This window comes from Camelus bactrianus, chromosome 18, assembly GCF_048773025.1.
Source record: "Camelus bactrianus isolate YW-2024 breed Bactrian camel chromosome 18, ASM4877302v1, whole genome shotgun sequence".
In the NCBI taxonomy this organism is placed as follows: Eukaryota; Metazoa; Chordata; class Mammalia; order Artiodactyla; family Camelidae; genus Camelus; species Camelus bactrianus.
Window position 1 is genome coordinate 13510239 of NC_133556.1, and position 16560 is coordinate 13526798.

At 55.5% G+C, this 16560-nt stretch overlaps 2 protein-coding genes across 3 annotated transcripts; both read right to left on the minus strand.

The window, feature by feature from the left end:
- Positions 1-1981: 1981 nt before the first annotated feature.
- Positions 1982-7634, minus strand: TGFB1I1 (transforming growth factor beta 1 induced transcript 1). Of its 2 annotated transcripts, none has more exons than XM_010972405.3 (11): positions 7496-7634; positions 5954-6054; positions 5778-5830; positions 5534-5676; positions 5280-5367; positions 5059-5164; positions 4748-4942; positions 3710-3883; positions 3354-3435; positions 2897-3045; positions 1982-2667 (listed from the first exon to the last, which is right to left on the minus strand). In XM_010972405.3, the coding sequence occupies exons 1-11, from the start codon at positions 7506-7508 to the stop codon at positions 2401-2403; spliced, it is 1371 nt and encodes a 456-aa protein (XP_010970707.1). In that variant the 5' UTR covers positions 7509-7634; the 3' UTR covers positions 1982-2400. The 2 variants fall into 2 exon arrangements, with proteins under 2 accessions (XP_010970707.1, XP_010970708.1); XM_010972406.3 differs by having other exon boundaries at positions 5954-6115; positions 7496-7591.
- Positions 7635-9367: 1733 nt separating this feature from the next.
- Positions 9368-16559, minus strand: ARMC5 (armadillo repeat containing 5). The gene is made up of 6 exons (XM_074346022.1): positions 15947-16559; positions 14313-14420; positions 13426-14212; positions 11324-11853; positions 10564-10696; positions 9368-10460 (listed from the first exon to the last, which is right to left on the minus strand). Exons 1-6 carry the CDS (start codon positions 16419-16421, stop codon positions 9641-9643), a joined length of 2853 nt encoding a protein of 950 aa, XP_074202123.1. The 5' UTR covers positions 16422-16559; the 3' UTR covers positions 9368-9640.
- Between the last annotated feature and the right edge of the window lies 1 nt (position 16560).

Below are 16560 nucleotides of genomic sequence, written 5' to 3' on the forward strand. Positions count from 1 at the left end.
AGCACTCGCCTTCCTCTGGAGAGTACCCTCAGGGAGCAGCTGGGGAGACTGAGGGTCTGGGAACTCTCTTCCCAGGTGGGCCAAGTGGATGCGGGCAGGACACCCACGGCATCTGCTTCAGAGGGTGATGAATTTGAAGTGCCTGAGAGAAATCCAGGGGCAAGTATCAGAGGACACATTGGGGTTATAGGTGATTAAAATCTATATGCCCTCACTGTGGCCTGCAAAGCCCTTCGTAAGGTGGCCACTATTTCCTCTTTGGCCTCCTCTCCTACTACTCTGTCCCTTGCTGGCTCTAATCAACCACACTAGCTTTCTTTCCTTCCTTCCAGTAGTCCAAGCTCTTCACAACCTCTTGGCCTTTGCACTTGCTGTTTCTGCTGCCCAGGATACTCTCCTCAGGCTCTTTGCCTGGCTGGTTCTTTCCTCAACCTTCAAAGTCTCAACTTAGACATTAATATTCACAGAGGCCTTCTCTAACTGTCTGGTTCAAGTAACCCCTTGCCCACCTTCTCTCATTTAGTTCTCTGTGTTTTGCCCCCTCACCCTCCCTCCTTCCCTTCTTCCTCATTCCTTCCTTCATTAACATTTATTGAGCCCTTACCACATGCTAGACAGTATTCTAGACACTGGACAGACAACCGTCAGCAAAACAAACATACCCTTTGACAATAAGCTCCCAGGAGTTTGCATTTGTTTGAGAAATAAACAAGCAACAAACACCTATTTGCAATAGTTCCAAGTGAGGGGACAGGGAGGTGCTGTGGGGGAAGACTTACCCAGGCCATCAGGGAAATTCCCCCTTACTCCATCACACTTGTCCCTGTGTATTTGTTTTTCATCTGTCTCCCCTACTAGATCATAAGGCCAAGGAAGATGTCCCCTATGGCCTCCCCAGCACCTGGCCTGGAGCCTGGCACAGTACACACTCAATAAAAACTTGGTAAATGAATGACTTGAGACTGGGAGGTGGTTACAAGTCAAAGAATGGACAGCATTCACCAGGGAGAATGTGTGGACAGGAAAGAGCAGGAGACTTAGGAAGACCCAAGGAGAGGAGCCTCAGGGAGGAGAGGATTTGGGGGTCTGCCTGAGGCCAGGGAAGAGAACCTCACTTTTGTCACTTGCCCACACATGTTCTCTTTGGCTGTTAGCTCCTCCTTGAGCTGGAAGGGCATCTGAGGATCCACGTTTCCAGCCTCAAAGGTCCCTGTAGTTATGACCCAGGAATCCAGGCCCCCTCCCTAGGGACTTACAGGGTCCAAGGTACTGGTTCTGGGATTTAGAAAGGCCCCTGGGGCTTGGGGATTCAGATGGAGCCTGAACTTCTCCACACCTAAAAACTTGGCCCAACCTTCTCTGCTGGGGCTTGGCTCAGGTGTCACCTCCTCCAGGAAGCCTTCCTTGACTTCCGGTCTGAGTTAGAAGTCTCCCTCTAGCTCGTACAGCCCCCAGTGCTTCCCTCAGTCACTGTCCTGACCACTCCAAGTGTCATCCTCTGCCTAGAGGGAGATGTTACGAGTCAAAATTAGTATGAGGGAAGCTGTAGTTTAATGCCCAGATCTAAAAGGTCGGCATAAATGGACACTTTTTAATGGAGCTCCATCTCTGAAGGTCTTTGAAGGAGGGGAAAAAATATGAAAACCGGACAAGGTGGCAAGAGTGGGAGAGAGTTGGGGGACTACAGACTAAGTGCTTATTTCAAGGTAATAGGGAGCTGAAAAAGCCGGACGACGGGGCCTAGAAGGTTCGATGGCGCGCAGCTTGAGCTTCTGTCCTGGCTGGCCACCATCTGCATAATCCTGCTTAGGTGGCCGGCCTTTCCAGCCTCAGGCTCATCTGATAGGTGGACAGCCTGCAAGAGCTGAGGCTGAGTCTCCAGGCACTGGGCGGTGGCCTAGAACCTTTCGCGGCCAGAGCAAGTAAAAGGGGCGGGGCTTCGCGACGCAAGGCCCTCCCGCGCAGAGACACAGAACCGGTGTGAAGTAGAATGTGTGTTTATGTGGGTAGAAAAAAGTGCACAAAACAGTGAGGGGTGGGGAGAGGGACGTCCGGGCCTGGTCTCGGATTCGTGGGAATTGCATGGGCCTTCCTCCAGTCGGGGAGATCCCTTAAGGCTGGGAATAAAGTGAAGGGCTCAAGCGGGGTCGCTTTTCAGAGTACCACCCACTTTAGGGGGCGTGTGGCTTTAGGATCGGCTGGGCCTTTTCTGAACTCGCCCATCGGGAGTGTACAGTACCTTCAGGGCGGGTCTCTCCAAGGGGTGGGGCCTCATGGAGTGGGGCTTGGGGAGTCCCAAGCTCCAAGAGCAAGGCCTTGGGGTCTGGAGAGCCCGATCTTTTCGGGAAGGGCGAGGTCTTTGAGACTGCGTTCTCCCGGAGTGGCAAGCCGGCCAGGGGGTCAGCCGAAGAGCTTGAGGAAGCAGGGCTGGCAATAGGGTTTGCTGGCGCGCTCCTGGAAGGAGCCCTTGGTGAGCGGGCGCAGGCAGAAGGTGCAAGTGAAGTGGTCCGGGTGGAAACGGCGGCCTAGGGCCGACACGCATCGTCCTGTCACCGGGAGGCCACACGTGGCGCACAGCGACCCGCGCCGCGCGTGGAAATGGTTCTCGCACAGCGGGCGGCCCTCATGCTCGAAAAAGCTGCCTCCCGAGAAGGGCGCGAAGCATTCCTGGGGAAGGGCAGCCGCGAAAGGAGGGGGTCAGCGTCAACCCCGAGACCAGATAACTCGTTTCATGACCTGAATAACCCGGGAGACCCCCGCAGCACCCTCACCCCGCCCACAAACGCGAAGCCCCGTCCCCCGAGAACGCTGTTCTGGTTAATTGCCCCGCCCCAGGCTTTTAGTCCCGCTCGCCATTGACCCATCCCTCCCAGGCCCCGCCCCCAAAGCCGCGCACCCTACAGACGAAGCAGTCTGGGTGCCAGAGCGCGCTGAGCGCCGAGATGTAGTTATCCAGAATGGGGCCTTGGCAGCCCTGGCAGCGCGGGGCAAACAGCTGCAGGAAGTCCCGGCGGCAGTAGGGGCGGCCCTCTCGCTCGTGGAAACCTAGGAGCGGGAACCGAGTGGGCGGAAGGAAAAGGGTGCGAGGTGGCCCTGGGGGCCTAGAAGATCTGAGGCTGTGGGTCCAGAGGAGGGACAGTCCGAGTGAGTAGTAGGAAAAGAGGGACGGGGTCTGTGGCGGGGGCAGAGCGGGAAGGGATGGAACCAACAGGTGAGACAGATTGGGGCCGGGAGAGAGCAGGGGGAAAATTCACCGCCCCGGGACTTCGGAGGTCGTAGTCGGCTGGGGACAAAGGGAATGAGCGGGATGTCGAGTGGACCCGCGGCTTTCAAGGTGGGAGTTAAGCTCTCACCCTCATCTCCGAAGGGCTCCCCGCAACTGACGCAACAGAAATGCTCCGGGTGCCAGTGGGTGCCCAAGGCAGTAACCATCTTCTGCGGGAAATGAAAGGGAACACTCAGTGTGGCCCTCTATTCCTTCTTCCCTCCCTCTTCCGCCCTGAACCTAAGTGAGTGGGTTAGAGTAAGATTTTAAGGTGTGGGAGACCTAAAAGGGAGTCAAAGAGAGAGGGCAGAGTCCAAAGGGCCTCGGGACTAGGCCACGGGAAGGGGCTGGAGATGGGGTGGGGGACCTGTGAGTGGATGAGGCCCATTCCACCCGCTCCTTGCGTGAGACAGAGGCGGGGCTTGTGGGCCAGGCAGGGCTCACATGTCTGATGGGTTGGTTGCAGAGGCCACACCGTGGGGAGAAGCGCTCGAAGTAGCACTCGGGACAGAAGGGGGCTCCATCCTTCTCGAAGAAGCTGCTGCCTCCCAGGGCCGTGGAACAGCCACCGCAAACAAAGTGCTCAGGGTGCCAAGCACGGCCAAGCGCAGTCACCACCTGCGAGTTGGGGGCAAGGCCTGGGTCAGAGTGGCCCTCGGGCTGCCAAGGGCCCAGTGAGCTAAGGTTTACATGGCACTTTTGGGATATTATCTCTGAGAGATCAGGATGAAGAATCTAACAATCATGTCACTCAGTCAATAAGTGATGGAGATTCAACCTGTCTTCTCTTACAGTGCCTAGGGCCCATGGTACTTTTAGGAGCCCACAAAAATGTTGTAATTTCTTTTAAAATTAAGAGAAGAAACGAGCTAGAAAAAATTACTTAATATAAAACATTAATATTCATCTTTACACCAACACAGTCATAAAATGCAATTAAAAATTTTTTTAATGGAGGAAGGAACCCATGAAGATGAAAGTGCTCAGGGCCCACGAAAGTCATAATGCCACCCTGCTCTGCTGAGACTGGAATTCTAGGATGACAGTAGGGTGCTTTATCTAGCAGTAGGATCTAGGTCAACCATTGGGCACAGTCACCAATAACATCTTTTCAGTCAATAAGCCAAGAACCAGAGCCCCTGAACCAGACTCTGACAGAGGAGAAACAGTCTTTGTGGGTGCCTGAGAGATGGTAAGTGGTGCCAACAAGGCTTTTGTGAAGACTAAATGAGATGGGGGTTTGTAAAGGAGCTAGCATAGTGCCTGGCACAGAGTAGGACCAGAATAAATGGTAAGCGGGTTGGAATTCTCCCCCTGCCACTTACTTGCTGTGTGACTCAGAGCTTCAGTTTCCTCATCTGTAGAATAAGAGTAATACCCACTTCCCAGAGTTATTTATTAAAAGGGAGCAGCACAAAGGCTGGCTCTCAGTAGAGATGGGTCTGTGGGTCTCTACCCACCTCCTCACAGGGCTCCACTTACTTGCCCAGCAATGGGTTTATTGCAGGAGCCACAGAGGCCCTTGGCCTGGGTGGGAACACCACGGCGGCTGAGGTCGGACTGAAGCAGCCCCAGCATGGTGTCCAGGCTGCCCTTGTTAGTTGGCCCTGGTGGGGTGGGAGAGTCCTCATTCACAGAGCTTAGCACTGGTGGCTGGTTTGGGCCAGAGGCTGGAAGCTGTAGCAGGGAGGACAGGACAGTTGAGTCAGCAAGGCAGCAGAAGTGGGAGGGTCTAAAATGTGTTGGAAGCCACAAACCCACACTGGCCCACCCCCTCCCCCTGCCTGACTCACATGGTTCTGGACACGGAAATCAGAGAGTGAAGCCATCAGTCTGTCTAGCTCCAGGGTGGCCGAGGTGGCTGAAGGCTTTGGAAGAACAGGAGATGGGCTGGGAGGCCTGTGAAGGACATAATTCATGTCAGTCAGAGCCTCAGAGTAACCCTTCCTCCAGTAACTCAGGTATCCAGGACTGATCACCTCTCTCCCCGCCCTGCCAACTATGCCACACTCACGGGCTGGGCCTTTTCTTGTCCTCAGATTTGTCCTCCTTCTGCTCCCCTGCAGTGTCCTTGCTAGATGGGAACTGAGACATTATTTCATCTGCAGAGAGGAGAGAAGTGCACTGGACATGGGGCCACACTCTAGCCTCCCTCCCAGTTAAGGCTTGTGTCCCTTTAGCTGCTACTCTGGGAAATCAATCTATACCTTTAGTCTCCACCCTGCTCTGCCCCCATCCTGTCAAGGCCTTTCCCAGTAACCCTGGTACCTGTGATGTTGAACTGAGTAGCATTAAGTTCCTGAAGTAACCGGTCTAGCTCACAGAGCCCCGTGCCCAAGACACCACAGGAAGAGGAGAATGGAGGGGCCGCAGGGGCTGCAGGCTTCGGGGACCGAGGCTTGCATACCGTGCTGGGAAACAAGGTAGGAACCTGGGTTCAGGGTGGGGAATTCAAGCCTCCTCATGTGAGTCTCAGATGGCTCCCCCACCCCCCAGTCCCCAGCACCCTCACCTGTATAGATGGTCCTTGTCCCCAGAGGCTCCTGAAGACTCCCCAGACCCCATCTATAGAGAAGGACACATGTATGGGATGATAGGCCTATACTTTGCCCCACTCAGGCCCAGATTCTCCTCCCCGGGGCAAACCTGGCCCTAGTAGTTGCCCCAGTCCCCGGCATCTGATCTCACCTGTGGCAGAGGAGACGTCAGGGGTTCTGGGGGCCGCTCTTTTAGAGCCCCTGACCTTGGCATGTGTGAGGTGGTTGTCTCCAGGTCAGAGAGTAGGGCATCTGCAGGAAGAGGCCATCAGGGTGAGAGGTTGAGAGGTGAAGGTTAGGCCAGAGACGGGGCCTTAAGAGATCAGAGAATAAGTGTTCTAAGTGGGCAGTATTTCAGGAGGACAGAAGCCAGCATTAAGAGCAGAGGTCAAGAATCAGAAGGAAACACAATGCCAGAGATGTGGAAGAGCAGCAAGTAATATGTACGATCATAATATCCCACATGGCTCATCCTGGGAGTCACTTATAGACTTAGCTACCTGATTCTTTTATTCTCTCAATCTTTTCTAATGCAATCCAAATTGGCTCTTTGCTGGAGCCAAATTTGGCTTCATCCCAAATTGCTCAATTGGCTGCATGCCAGGCACCAGCTTTCTGATTGGATGTTCTTTCTGCCACACCCCCTACACCTAAACAGGCCCCTCCCTCCAGGCGCCACTGGGCTCCACTCTATGCACCTCATTGGTGAGTCGGCTGGGACCTGCTTTCTGATTGGCTAATTCTTCACAGTACTAGTGCCCGTTACCCCTGCTGAGCAGCACCCCCTACTGCAGGGTGCTGGAACCCCTTCTCTCCCACGGAGGGTACAGCCTTCCAGCCTCAGTTCCAACAGACAGGGAGGATGAGATGCCTGGACCCTCCTTCCAGCCCCGAGACACACACGCGCGCGCGCGCGCGCGCGCACGCACACACACACACACACAGAGAGAGAGAGAGAGAGAGAGAGAGAGAGAGAGAGAGAGAGAGAGAGGGAGAGAGAGAGAGAGAGAGAGAGAGAGAGAAAGAGAGAGAGAGAGAGAGAGAAAGAGAGAGAGAAAGAGAGAGAGCGAGAAGGGGAGGGGGAGATGCCCTCAGATCTGGATCCTTTGAACTCTTTACCTTTCAGAACCTAGAAGTCTTTGCCCCTTTACTCTTCATTTCTGAGCACCTTAGTGGAACCCTTAGCCACCTTTTGGCTTCTTGGCACTCATCTATTATACTTTCTGCCCCAAGGAACTGACCTCTACCATACTTAAGGGCCCTTAACTCTTTCCTTCCCAAAGCCCTAGGGAAAGCCCATTTTCTTCTCCAGAACTTGATGTCATATTCTCCCTTCCCGTCTACTTTCCCAGTCCCCGGACTCAAGGTCCCGTTAACCCCTCCCTTCCCCGAGCTCCTGAGCCCAGGTGCCCACAGGCGCTGCACCTCCCTGCCCATCCGTCAGTCCTCAGCCAGTGATGGAGGAGCGGCGCGAGAGAAGGAGGGAGCGGCCAGTCTGGGAAAGGCAGGAAGGGAGAGGCAGGAAGGGGGACGTGGAGTCGGAAAGGAGGCGCCGGCAGAGACCAGAAGCCAGAAGCCAGAAGACAGGAGGCAGGGATGTAGAGATGCCGGGAGTGCGAGGGGGTGCAGGATGGGGAAGTGGGTCCAGGTGGTGGTGAAGGACTAGGGACAAGGGGACCAGGGCCCCACTCACCCAGGTCCTCCATGACGGGGCGCGGGCAGACCGCGCGGGGCGAGCAGGGCGGGGGCCGTGTCCGGTGGGGGCGGGGGGAGGGGGAAGTCCAGGATCTGGAGGCCCGGTCCTGACCATGTAAGGAAGCCGGGACCCGCTGGGTTAGGGCTGGGGCGAGGGGGGGGGTGCACAATGAACGGGAGAACCCGGCGTGGGGGCCTGTAAGGGAGGGAGGGCCCCGGCCCACCCAGGCCCAGCCCGCCGGCCTGCCGCGGAGGCAGCCACACCCCAGCCTTGGCCTCAGCTGCAGGGAGTCCCAGGCAGCCAGAGCCTGGTAAGAAAAGTGGCTCTTCCAGACCAAGCCCGGGATCCTCTGCCCACTGAGACTCGTAGACACAGACTGAGGCCCCCAAGCCAACACCCCACCTCCCAAAGCTAGCACCCTGAGTCCTAGACAGAGACCTTTCCCATCCAGGCTGTTCCTGGGAGACTGCTCCAGACAAAATTTTTGCATTGGAGGCAGGAGTGATGTTCTAAGGATCAGTCAGATCCCAGGTTCAGAGACCTTCCCTCAGACACTCTGACTGACAGTGACATAAACAGATCCCAAAAGGCATACATACTGGACACAAAGAACTCTCTCAGAGACAGACAGACCCCATGAGCCCTCCCACAGACTATAAGCTATAGAGCTGGAAACAGACATACAGACACAGATAAACAGAAACCAGGCCCAAGCCCCATGAAGACTCAGGGAGAACTCCCAGGCAGCCAGACCCAGCCAGCCTTTTCCAACACTGAGGTGACCCAGACCGGTCCCCAAAGAGCCTTTTCCCAATATACTGATGAACAGAGAAGAAAGCAAGACAAAGACCCCAGCCACAAAAGAACAAGAGGCCTTCCCTGGACAGAGACCCTGAGAAATCAAGGTGGAAACGAGACACTCTGGAGCTGGGTATGGACAGACACAACAGTGCTGCAGCCACTGGACTGTGGGTTTCAACCCAGACCTGAGCCCAGGTATGAACCCTGGAATTGGCAGGGAGGTGAGGATCTCAACCCAGCAGCAAATCAGAACAGCCTAGGAGATTTTTAAAGAGTGATACCCAAGGTATCCTCCCCTCAGTCCAGTTCAGTCAGAAAGGGCCCAGTCATCAGTATTTTTAAAAAGCTTTCTGGGTGGTTCTAAAGCACAGCCTGAAAACAGAGGCCTGGACACTACCAGAGGCACAGAGGTGGCAAGTGGCAACCTTGGCTCCACAGGAGCTAACAGGCAGGCCCCGTCCAGGCACTCTCCTCAAAGTCAGGCTGCCACCTATGGTCAGTGATCTGGGAGCCAGGTCATGGAGACCCTGCCTGGGTGACAAAAACCATGAGCCCTTCCCTCACCTGAATGTCAGCCTAGGGCTCAGGCTGTCTGGGCATGAGTAAGGGCCTCACGGACTTGAACACAGGTCTTCCGTTAGAAAAACAGCAGGAGGACACTTGACCCAAAACATGAAAACAGATCCAGAGACTAAAGGCCAAAGACAAGAGGAAGAGCACTGAGGAAATAGTAATGTCAAGGCCTCGGATGTATATCCCCACACTTACATTCCCTCAGCACAACCCTCTTAGCCCTGACCAAGGTCTGCATCCAGCTGGGTGGCTGCTTGAGCAATGAAGTAGCGTGAGCAGGAAGCAGGCCTCCCCCAGGGCCCAAAACCACATCCTTGGGAGAAGCCTGGGAACTCCCCCATATTCCAGGGCTCCAGGAATCAGCCCATACTCACTTATTAAACTTCTAAACCAAGGGTGTACTCTACTGAGACAGACCTGGACTAGACCCTACTTGATGGGTGAGGGGGTAGAGGGACTTCCACAGGAAAGTAAGCAGAGACACCACACAACAGGGGCAGCCCATCTCCAAAGTTTTTAATTCCAACTCCAGAAAGCCGGGCCAGGCCAGGTGTCTGGGGCTCTGGGCTGTTCTTCATCTTGTGGGCCCCATGCCCAGCCCCTGGCCTTAGCTTCTCACTCCTGAGTCTTCAGACCATCAGCCAGGTTTGAGGTCCATCCTCTCACAGGTCCTTGCCGATGACTCCTTCTGCTCATCCTCCTCCTGTGCCACTCTGAGGGGGATCTCCTTCATAGCCAACTCATCCTCGGGTCTCCTCCCAGGGGACATCAACAGTCTAGGCTAGGACCCTTGCCCTCCAGTTCTACCCCCATCACCACAGCCAGCAAAGCCTCGGTCAGGGGCCCTGCCTCTTCGCCTGCTGCCTCCACAAGCCCCACTAGGGCCAGGGCTCGCTTCCGTGGGCACTGCCCTGGCCCCAGTGTCCAGCGGGCACAGTGGGCAGCCAGCCGGGGCCGGCCCAGGCGGAATACCTCACCCACTGACTCTGGGCCACCCTGAGGTCCCAGGTGGATACGGCCCACGGCTTCTTCAAGCTCCTCCTCCAGCCCAGGCAGCAGGAAACGGCCAGCGGCCTCCAGGGCCTCCTCAGCCTCTGAGCCCAGCAGGGGCTGGCCTGGCGGAGGAACAGGCCCCAGGGCAGCCCCACAGCCCCGGCAGCCATGCAAGTGATGCAGGATGGGCCAGGCTGCGCTGGGTGACAGGCCTCGAAGTGGCACTAGATCCATCTCAGCTTCGGCAAAGCTGCCAGCTAGCAGGGCCCGGAAAAAGGGGGAGGCGGTGGCAGAGGTGGCTCGCTGGGCAGGGAGCCGGAGGCCTGAGTCCAGTAGGAAGTGGAGGTCAGGGGCTGGGATGGGGGCTGGGCCCAGCAGAGGTTCATAGAGGCAAGGGGAGGGCGGGTCTAGGTCCAAGGGAATTGCAGGTAGGAGGGCTGGGCTCATGGTGGGAGACACCAGGCCTTGGAGGCAGGACAGGGAGTCCGCAGCAAAGAAGAGGAAGAGCGGATGCGGAGCTGGCCGAGTGAGTGCCGAGAGGAGGAGACGGAGGCCGCCCTGGTCCAGAAGCAGCCGGCGCCACAGAGAAGGCTTCCTTTAGGGAGAAGAGAGAATCCTCTAGAAGGTGGAAGAGGGTGGGACTGGGAAACAGTAACCTTGCCTCCCCAACCCCTGCAAGGCATCCACATCTCCCTCACCGACAGATGAAGGGCAGGGTCAGTGCGCAGGCTACACGGTCCTCGGGACTCCCAGAGAGCAGCAGGTGAGTGAGGGCACCCACTCCAAAGGGCGATTCAGCCTGCACGGTCAGGTTCTGCAGCAGCATTTCACCTGCAGGGATGGGCAGAGCAGGTCAGGTTGGGAGCTGGTGTCCAAGACTGGGGTGGGATAGACAAGACAGGCCTCTGGGCCCCTGAAAGGAAGGAAGGTGTAAACTCAGGGCAAGGAAGAAGGGGATGACAGCAGGCTGAGGTCTAGACACTAGGAGCTGGAGGTCAAGGGCAAGAACAGGAAGTGGGATGGTCAGGGAGGGAGGCTGGGCCCTCAAAGCCTGAAACAGGGCACAGAAGACAGGGCCATCCCTAGCAGGGTTGGAAGGGGTGGTGGGGCCTAGGAGGGCATGCTGCCTGAGCCTGGGTTCACAATCAGTGAGCCCAGTGGGAAGACAGGATAATGCAGAGCCAAGAAGAGACTGGATAGGGAGATGCAGACAGGCATAATTCTAACGCGTTGGGGCCAAGTCTGGTGTCAGGGTCTCTGGACCCCAAGGCTCGGGTAAAGGTTGGAACTGTGTGCAGCCCCGATAGAACAGGAGGGAGTCCCTCCCGCCACCACCTAGTGGCTGAGGTTGTTTAAAGGTGAGCTGAGGGCAGCGAGAGAGGGTGAGCCTCAAGGTGCAGGGAAGGCAGAATGGGGAAGGGGCCTCGCATGTGGGCGGAAAGGCGCTCAGGGACCCACCCAGCTCCCGGTGCTGGTGCTGCTGCTGGTGCTGGCTGCGACGAGCAGGCCGGGTCCGCACCACCGGCCAGTCGTCGGGGGCAACGCCGAGGACCAGCCAGGCACGCAGCAGGGCGGCCCCGTAGCTGCGCACGAAGGCCTCGAGGCAGGCGGGGTTGCAGGTGAGGCGCGCCAGGATGCGCAGCGCGCGGGGGCTCGGCGGGCCCGGCGCGCCCGTCACGTAGGCCAGCAGGCCGCACAGGGCGGGGCCGGTCACCAGCGCCCCGCTGGGGTCGGGAGCCTGGGAGAAGCGCGACAGCAGCAGCAGCGCGGGCCCCTCGCGACCCCAGGGCTCCTCGGCGGCGGTGGTGGCGGGGCTGCGGCCCGGGGTGCGCAGGGCGCGGGGCGTCCGCAGTGAGGTCGGGGCCAGGGAAGGGCTGGCTGGATGGGCCGGCTCTGGCGGCGGCGGCGGCGGCGGACAGCGCTCGGGGGACCAGTCGGGGGAGATGTCTCCTGGGCCTGCGGCATAGCCCTCAGAGATTAGCCAGGACCTGCATGGGAAGAAAGAGGGGATGGAACCCAGGGCCGAGGGGAGGGGCAGGGCCAAAAGACTGATCATGCAAAAGGAGGTAACTGAATCCAGGAGAGAAGGTGGATCCAGGGAGGTGATAAAGAGAGGTGGGGGAAAAACCTGGTTCCTTCAGCAATTACTGATGCCTATTATGTGCTAAGATCCGTTTTAGGTGCTGGGGAGAAGCAATGAGCAAAAAGTTCCTGTCTTCCTACCCTTTATATTCTAGTGAGGGGTGAGAAAAGAAATTTTCACATATTGAGATATAGGGAAGTCATTCTGGCTTACACATGAGTTAACTTGAATTTGATGCTAACTAAAATAGCCTGCTGTGGCCTATCAAACATATATTGTACATCTGCTTTAATTCTTAAAGGAAAGGGCATATTGACCACAAGAATGTCCATGTTAAAAATAAAGATTAAATGCCCCTTTTCCGGGGATGCCAATGCTGGTCCTCCTTTGATGGTAAGACTCTCTTCCCAGGTACCAAGGCCATACTATACATGCTGTACGGTATGTGCTAGTATAGTTTTTTGAAACCTTGAAGAAATGTATCCCTGACTTGTTTAGTGTTCTTTGTTCTGATAAGATATAAAACTGCTAGAAACCCTGCTTCTCTGGAGCAGTTTCTCAGAGTAATCTGGGAAACAGGCTTCCAGGCTAATCCTGTTTGGGGCTCAAATAAAATTCTTCTATTCTTTGTTTTTCCTTTTTTAGTTTTATTTTCTATTCTTATTATTGATTATTTTTGTCGACAGGGGAAAAGGATAACAAAATAGGGAAACCACAAGGTATGTTAGTGTGGTGTGAAGTGATGCATATGGAGGAAAGTTAAAGGGAATAGAAAAGAGCCGGGGGAGGGGAGAGCTGACATTTAAAATCAGGTGCTGATGGCGGCCCCCACTGAGAAGGTAAGATCTAATCAAGGCATACACAGGGGGAACAGCAACCAAAGAGGCTCTGAGACAGTACTTACATGTCAGGTTCAAAAACTAGCTAGAAGGCCAGCGTGCAAGAGTATCGTGGGCACCAGGAAAGCAGTGGGAGGTGAGGTCAAAGAGTCCACAAGAAGGCTGACATTTACTGAGCGCTGCTTAGTGCCAGGTAAGGTGCAAAGTGCTCTCATTTAATCTTTACAACTTTATGGGGTATGTATGTATGATTATCCTCCATGCTACAAACAAGGAATTTGGGGCTCAGAGAAGTTAATTAACTTTCCTGAGATGACTCAGCTTAAAAGTGGTGGTACTAGAATAAGAATTTAGACTCCAGAGTGTATCATCACAACCAGTGCACACACCACCTTCCAGTGAACCTGTCTGGGACCCAAAGTTCAGAGGTGCTGGGGTGGAGGAAAGGTCAAAGGTGGCCCCAGGGGAGAAGAGGTGTATTTAATTAGGACTAGAAAGTGGTCTTGTTCAGTGAGAACCCAGAATTAGGAGTCAGAGTCAATAAAAGTCTTGCTGAGACAGAATTGGGGGATTAAGCATAGGGAAGAGGGTTGGAGCAGACACAAACCCCCATCCCACAGCATCAGCTGGGAACTCACCTGAGGCTTCGGAAGCTTCCAGCCTCTGCTCTCTCAGGGGTCCGCTCCTCAGGAAAGTCCCAGGAAGCAGCTTCTCTTCCTTCTTCTTCCTCATCACCAGCCTCACCACACAGCTGCCCAGCCAGGAGAGGTACAAGTCCCAGAGCCTGCAGCCGGCCCAGGGCCCCAGTATCATAGAGGAAACCCACAAGGGCGGCCACAACACGAGGGTGCCAGGTGCTGGCGCGAGGATCCCGCAGCAGGCCCATCAGCAGCTCCAGACCACCAGCGTCCCGCAGTCGGGCCCGGTTGATGGCCTCCCGGCACAACAGACACACAGCCCGCACCAGGGGCTGCTGGGAGGCGGGGCTGGCCCCGCTGGGGCCCCGGCGCCGCCGAAGCTCACCTAGTAGCACCTCCACGCCACCAGCATTGCCCAGGGCAGGCCGCACCAGGCCCTGGGCACACAGGTTGGCAAGGATCAGGATAGTTGCCTCACGCACTGCTCTTTTGGGGTGGGAGGCCAGGCCGACCAGTGGGCCGAGTCCCCCACCCAGACTTAGCTGCTCAGCACAGGCCCGGGAGCAGCCTCGACTCAGCTCCAGGAGGGCACGGACTAAGGCCAAGGTAAGTGCAGGGTCTGGGGCAGCGGCCAGAAGCTCAGCCAGTGGGCGCACCGCTCCCTGCTGTGCTAGGGCCAGGCGGTGCTGGGGTGAATCTGCCAGGTTGCGAAGGGCACGAACCACACTCTGCCGGCACTGTGAATCCTGGCAGGCCGTCAGGCTCTCAACGAGCAGGGGGACAGCACCTGGAGAGGGAAGAAGAGGACAGAGGGTGAGCGAGGACAGACCCTCAAGTCCCTTGTCCACCCCAGGTCCTAGCTGACTCCCCCCTCGGAGACTGCTCACCAGCAGAGTGGATGTCCCCACAGCTCTCAGGTTCCATGGCTAAGTTCCCCAGAGCACGGGCTGTTCGGTTCTGGATGCTGTCTGTCTTCACACACTGAAGAATGGTCACTGCAAGAGAGTTTGGCCTCTTGAGGGTTCTACTTCTTCTTGTCTCTCTCATTAATTACCTCAAGAATGTGGCCTGAGAGAGACAGGGAAGGTCTGCAGAACAGGCTAACACTTGCTGGGTCTGGAAGGTTCAATAGGTAGGTATTTGCTAGAAGGATGGTGGACAGAAGTGTTACAGGGCATTTCAGGTTTGGAAGTAAACTTTGTAAAGGCCCAGAGGTGAGACCAAGTGTTTATGCTATGACCTCATGAAGGGCCTTGATCACGATTTGAATGTGAGGGAGCTGGGAGCAACAGAGGGTTTTAGGAATGGGAGTGATATGATATAATCTGGCAGCCATGGGGACAATGACTACAGGGGAAAAGAATAAGGCAGAGGGAGCAACACGGAGGTTGTCACAATAGTGAGAAAATGGCTTGAACCAAATCAGCTACCAGCACAGTCCAGCACATGGGCACCATTTTCTGGGCACATGATGGAAGAACGCAAAGAAGTGATGGTTTCAGGAGATATTTAAAATATAAAACAGACAAGGAATGACAGGGTTATACACTAACAACAAAACCTATCATTTATTGAGGATTTATAAATGTGCCAGGCCTCTCATTGAATACATCAACGTCTGCATGCATTTTTGCAAATTTTAAATGTTAATGCTTTATTTTATTCAAAAAATTAAGAGTTCATCAAAATAGGCATAATTTCATAGCTGGCAGGCAATGACATGTAAACTGTGTTCACATTGTTGCCACTAGGAGGCACCAATTTAACTGGTGAGTAGAAAACCTTGCCATCTTTTGTTAGGATTTGTTCTGTTTTTTTTTTTTAATTGAAGTACAGTTGATATGCAATATTATATGTTATAGGTATACAATACAGTAATTTACAGTTTTTAAAGGTTATACTCCATGAATAGTTATTATAAAATATTGGATTAGGATTTGTTCTTATTGTGCTAGTTTTTAATAACTGGAAGTACCCAGTACCATGCTTAGAGTATCTGAGTTCTATTTTTGTATTCCATTTTCTCCCTACCCCAACTTTTCGAGGTAGCTATTACCCCATATTACAATCCTAGCCTGGGAGGGTTCTAGCTGACTGCAGAGCCCACTTCCTTAATCACTACTCCTGATTTCCCGCTCATCAAATGGGACTTAAGAGCCCTGCACAAGGCCAGATACTCAGTAAGCACTGAGTGCCTGCTATGAGCATAAATGTAGGTTAAGAGTCATCTGAAAGAGTCATCAAATAACCCTTTGGCTCCAGCAGCCCAGATGCGAGAGAGGTGCTCCACAGTCAATACCCAGATGATTGGCTGTAATTATCTGACCTAGGAAGGCTAGGGTACGATCTATAGAGAGGCCAGTGACGTCACGGGCCATGACAGCTTGAGAGGTGGGGGAGCTGCGCCGTCATAAAGTGCATTCTTCCAGGATACAACACAAAGAACTAAAGACCGCTTAGGCCCAGATAGGGACAGAGGCGTAGTTGGAATCCCTCTAGGATATGAGGGCGGAGCACTTACCCAATGGGAGAATGCCCCCGAGTCTGCGCACTTCAGCCCGGCACGCCCCTTCCGTACAGCAGTTGGCTAGGATGCTGAGCGCCAAGTCCAGCGTCTTGCGCAGGCGCGCTGGAGGAGAGGGCGCCGCCGCCGCAGCGCAGGGGGCGGGGCCCGGCGATGGGGCGGGGCCAAAAGAAGCCGCTGACTCCACCGACGAGGGGGCGGAGCCGGGGCCAGTCTGGGACGGGGCGGGACCCGCTGCAGCCGCTCGCCGTAGCAGCGCAAGAAGGGGGCGGAGCCCGCCGCGTGCCCGGAAGCGCTCGATTCCCCCCGCTGCCTTGACGTGGCGCGTGCGGAGGGCTAGGAGTGCACGGCCCAAGGGTGTCTCGTTGGTAGCTGTGTCCTTTCCCCCACGTAGACCCTCCCCGGCCGCCGCCGTGAGCTGCGCGAGGCAGAACGAGAGCGAGTCCGTGGGGGTTGGCTTCGCAGTCGCCATCTTGGCTCAGGCCTAAGGCTCCGCCCCCCTCCTCGCAGCTTATCCAAGGGAGCGGAACTGGAAGAGAGGGGCGTGGCCAGGCACCTCCTCTCTGACGCTTTTTAAATAGCGCCGCCGCAGTTATTATGCAAGTCGGAAG

Bases quoted from the DNA above. Each gene is read 5' to 3' on its own strand.
- TGFB1I1 (XM_010972405.3), bottom strand. The intron at 4,943-5,058 runs GTGAGTCAGGCA...TCCCTGCTACAG, and splicing joins ATTTCCGTGTCCAGAACCAT to CTTCCAGCCTCTGGCCCAAA. The intron at 3,046-3,353 runs GTGAGAGCTTAA...TCCCGCTCCTAG, and splicing joins GGAGCCCTTCGGAGATGAGG to GTTTCCACGAGCGAGAGGGC.
- ARMC5 (XM_074346022.1), bottom strand. From the start codon at position 16,421: ATGGCGACTGCGAAGCCAACCCCCACGGACTCGCTCTCGTTCTGCCTC. The intron at 11,854-13,425 runs GTGAGTTCCCAG...CTTCCCATGCAG, and splicing joins GGAAGCTTCCGAAGCCTCAG to GTCCTGGCTAATCTCTGAGG. The intron at 10,461-10,563 runs GTGAGGGAGATG...TTCTCCCTAAAG, and splicing joins ACCCTGCCCTTCATCTGTCG to GAAGCCTTCTCTGTGGCGCC.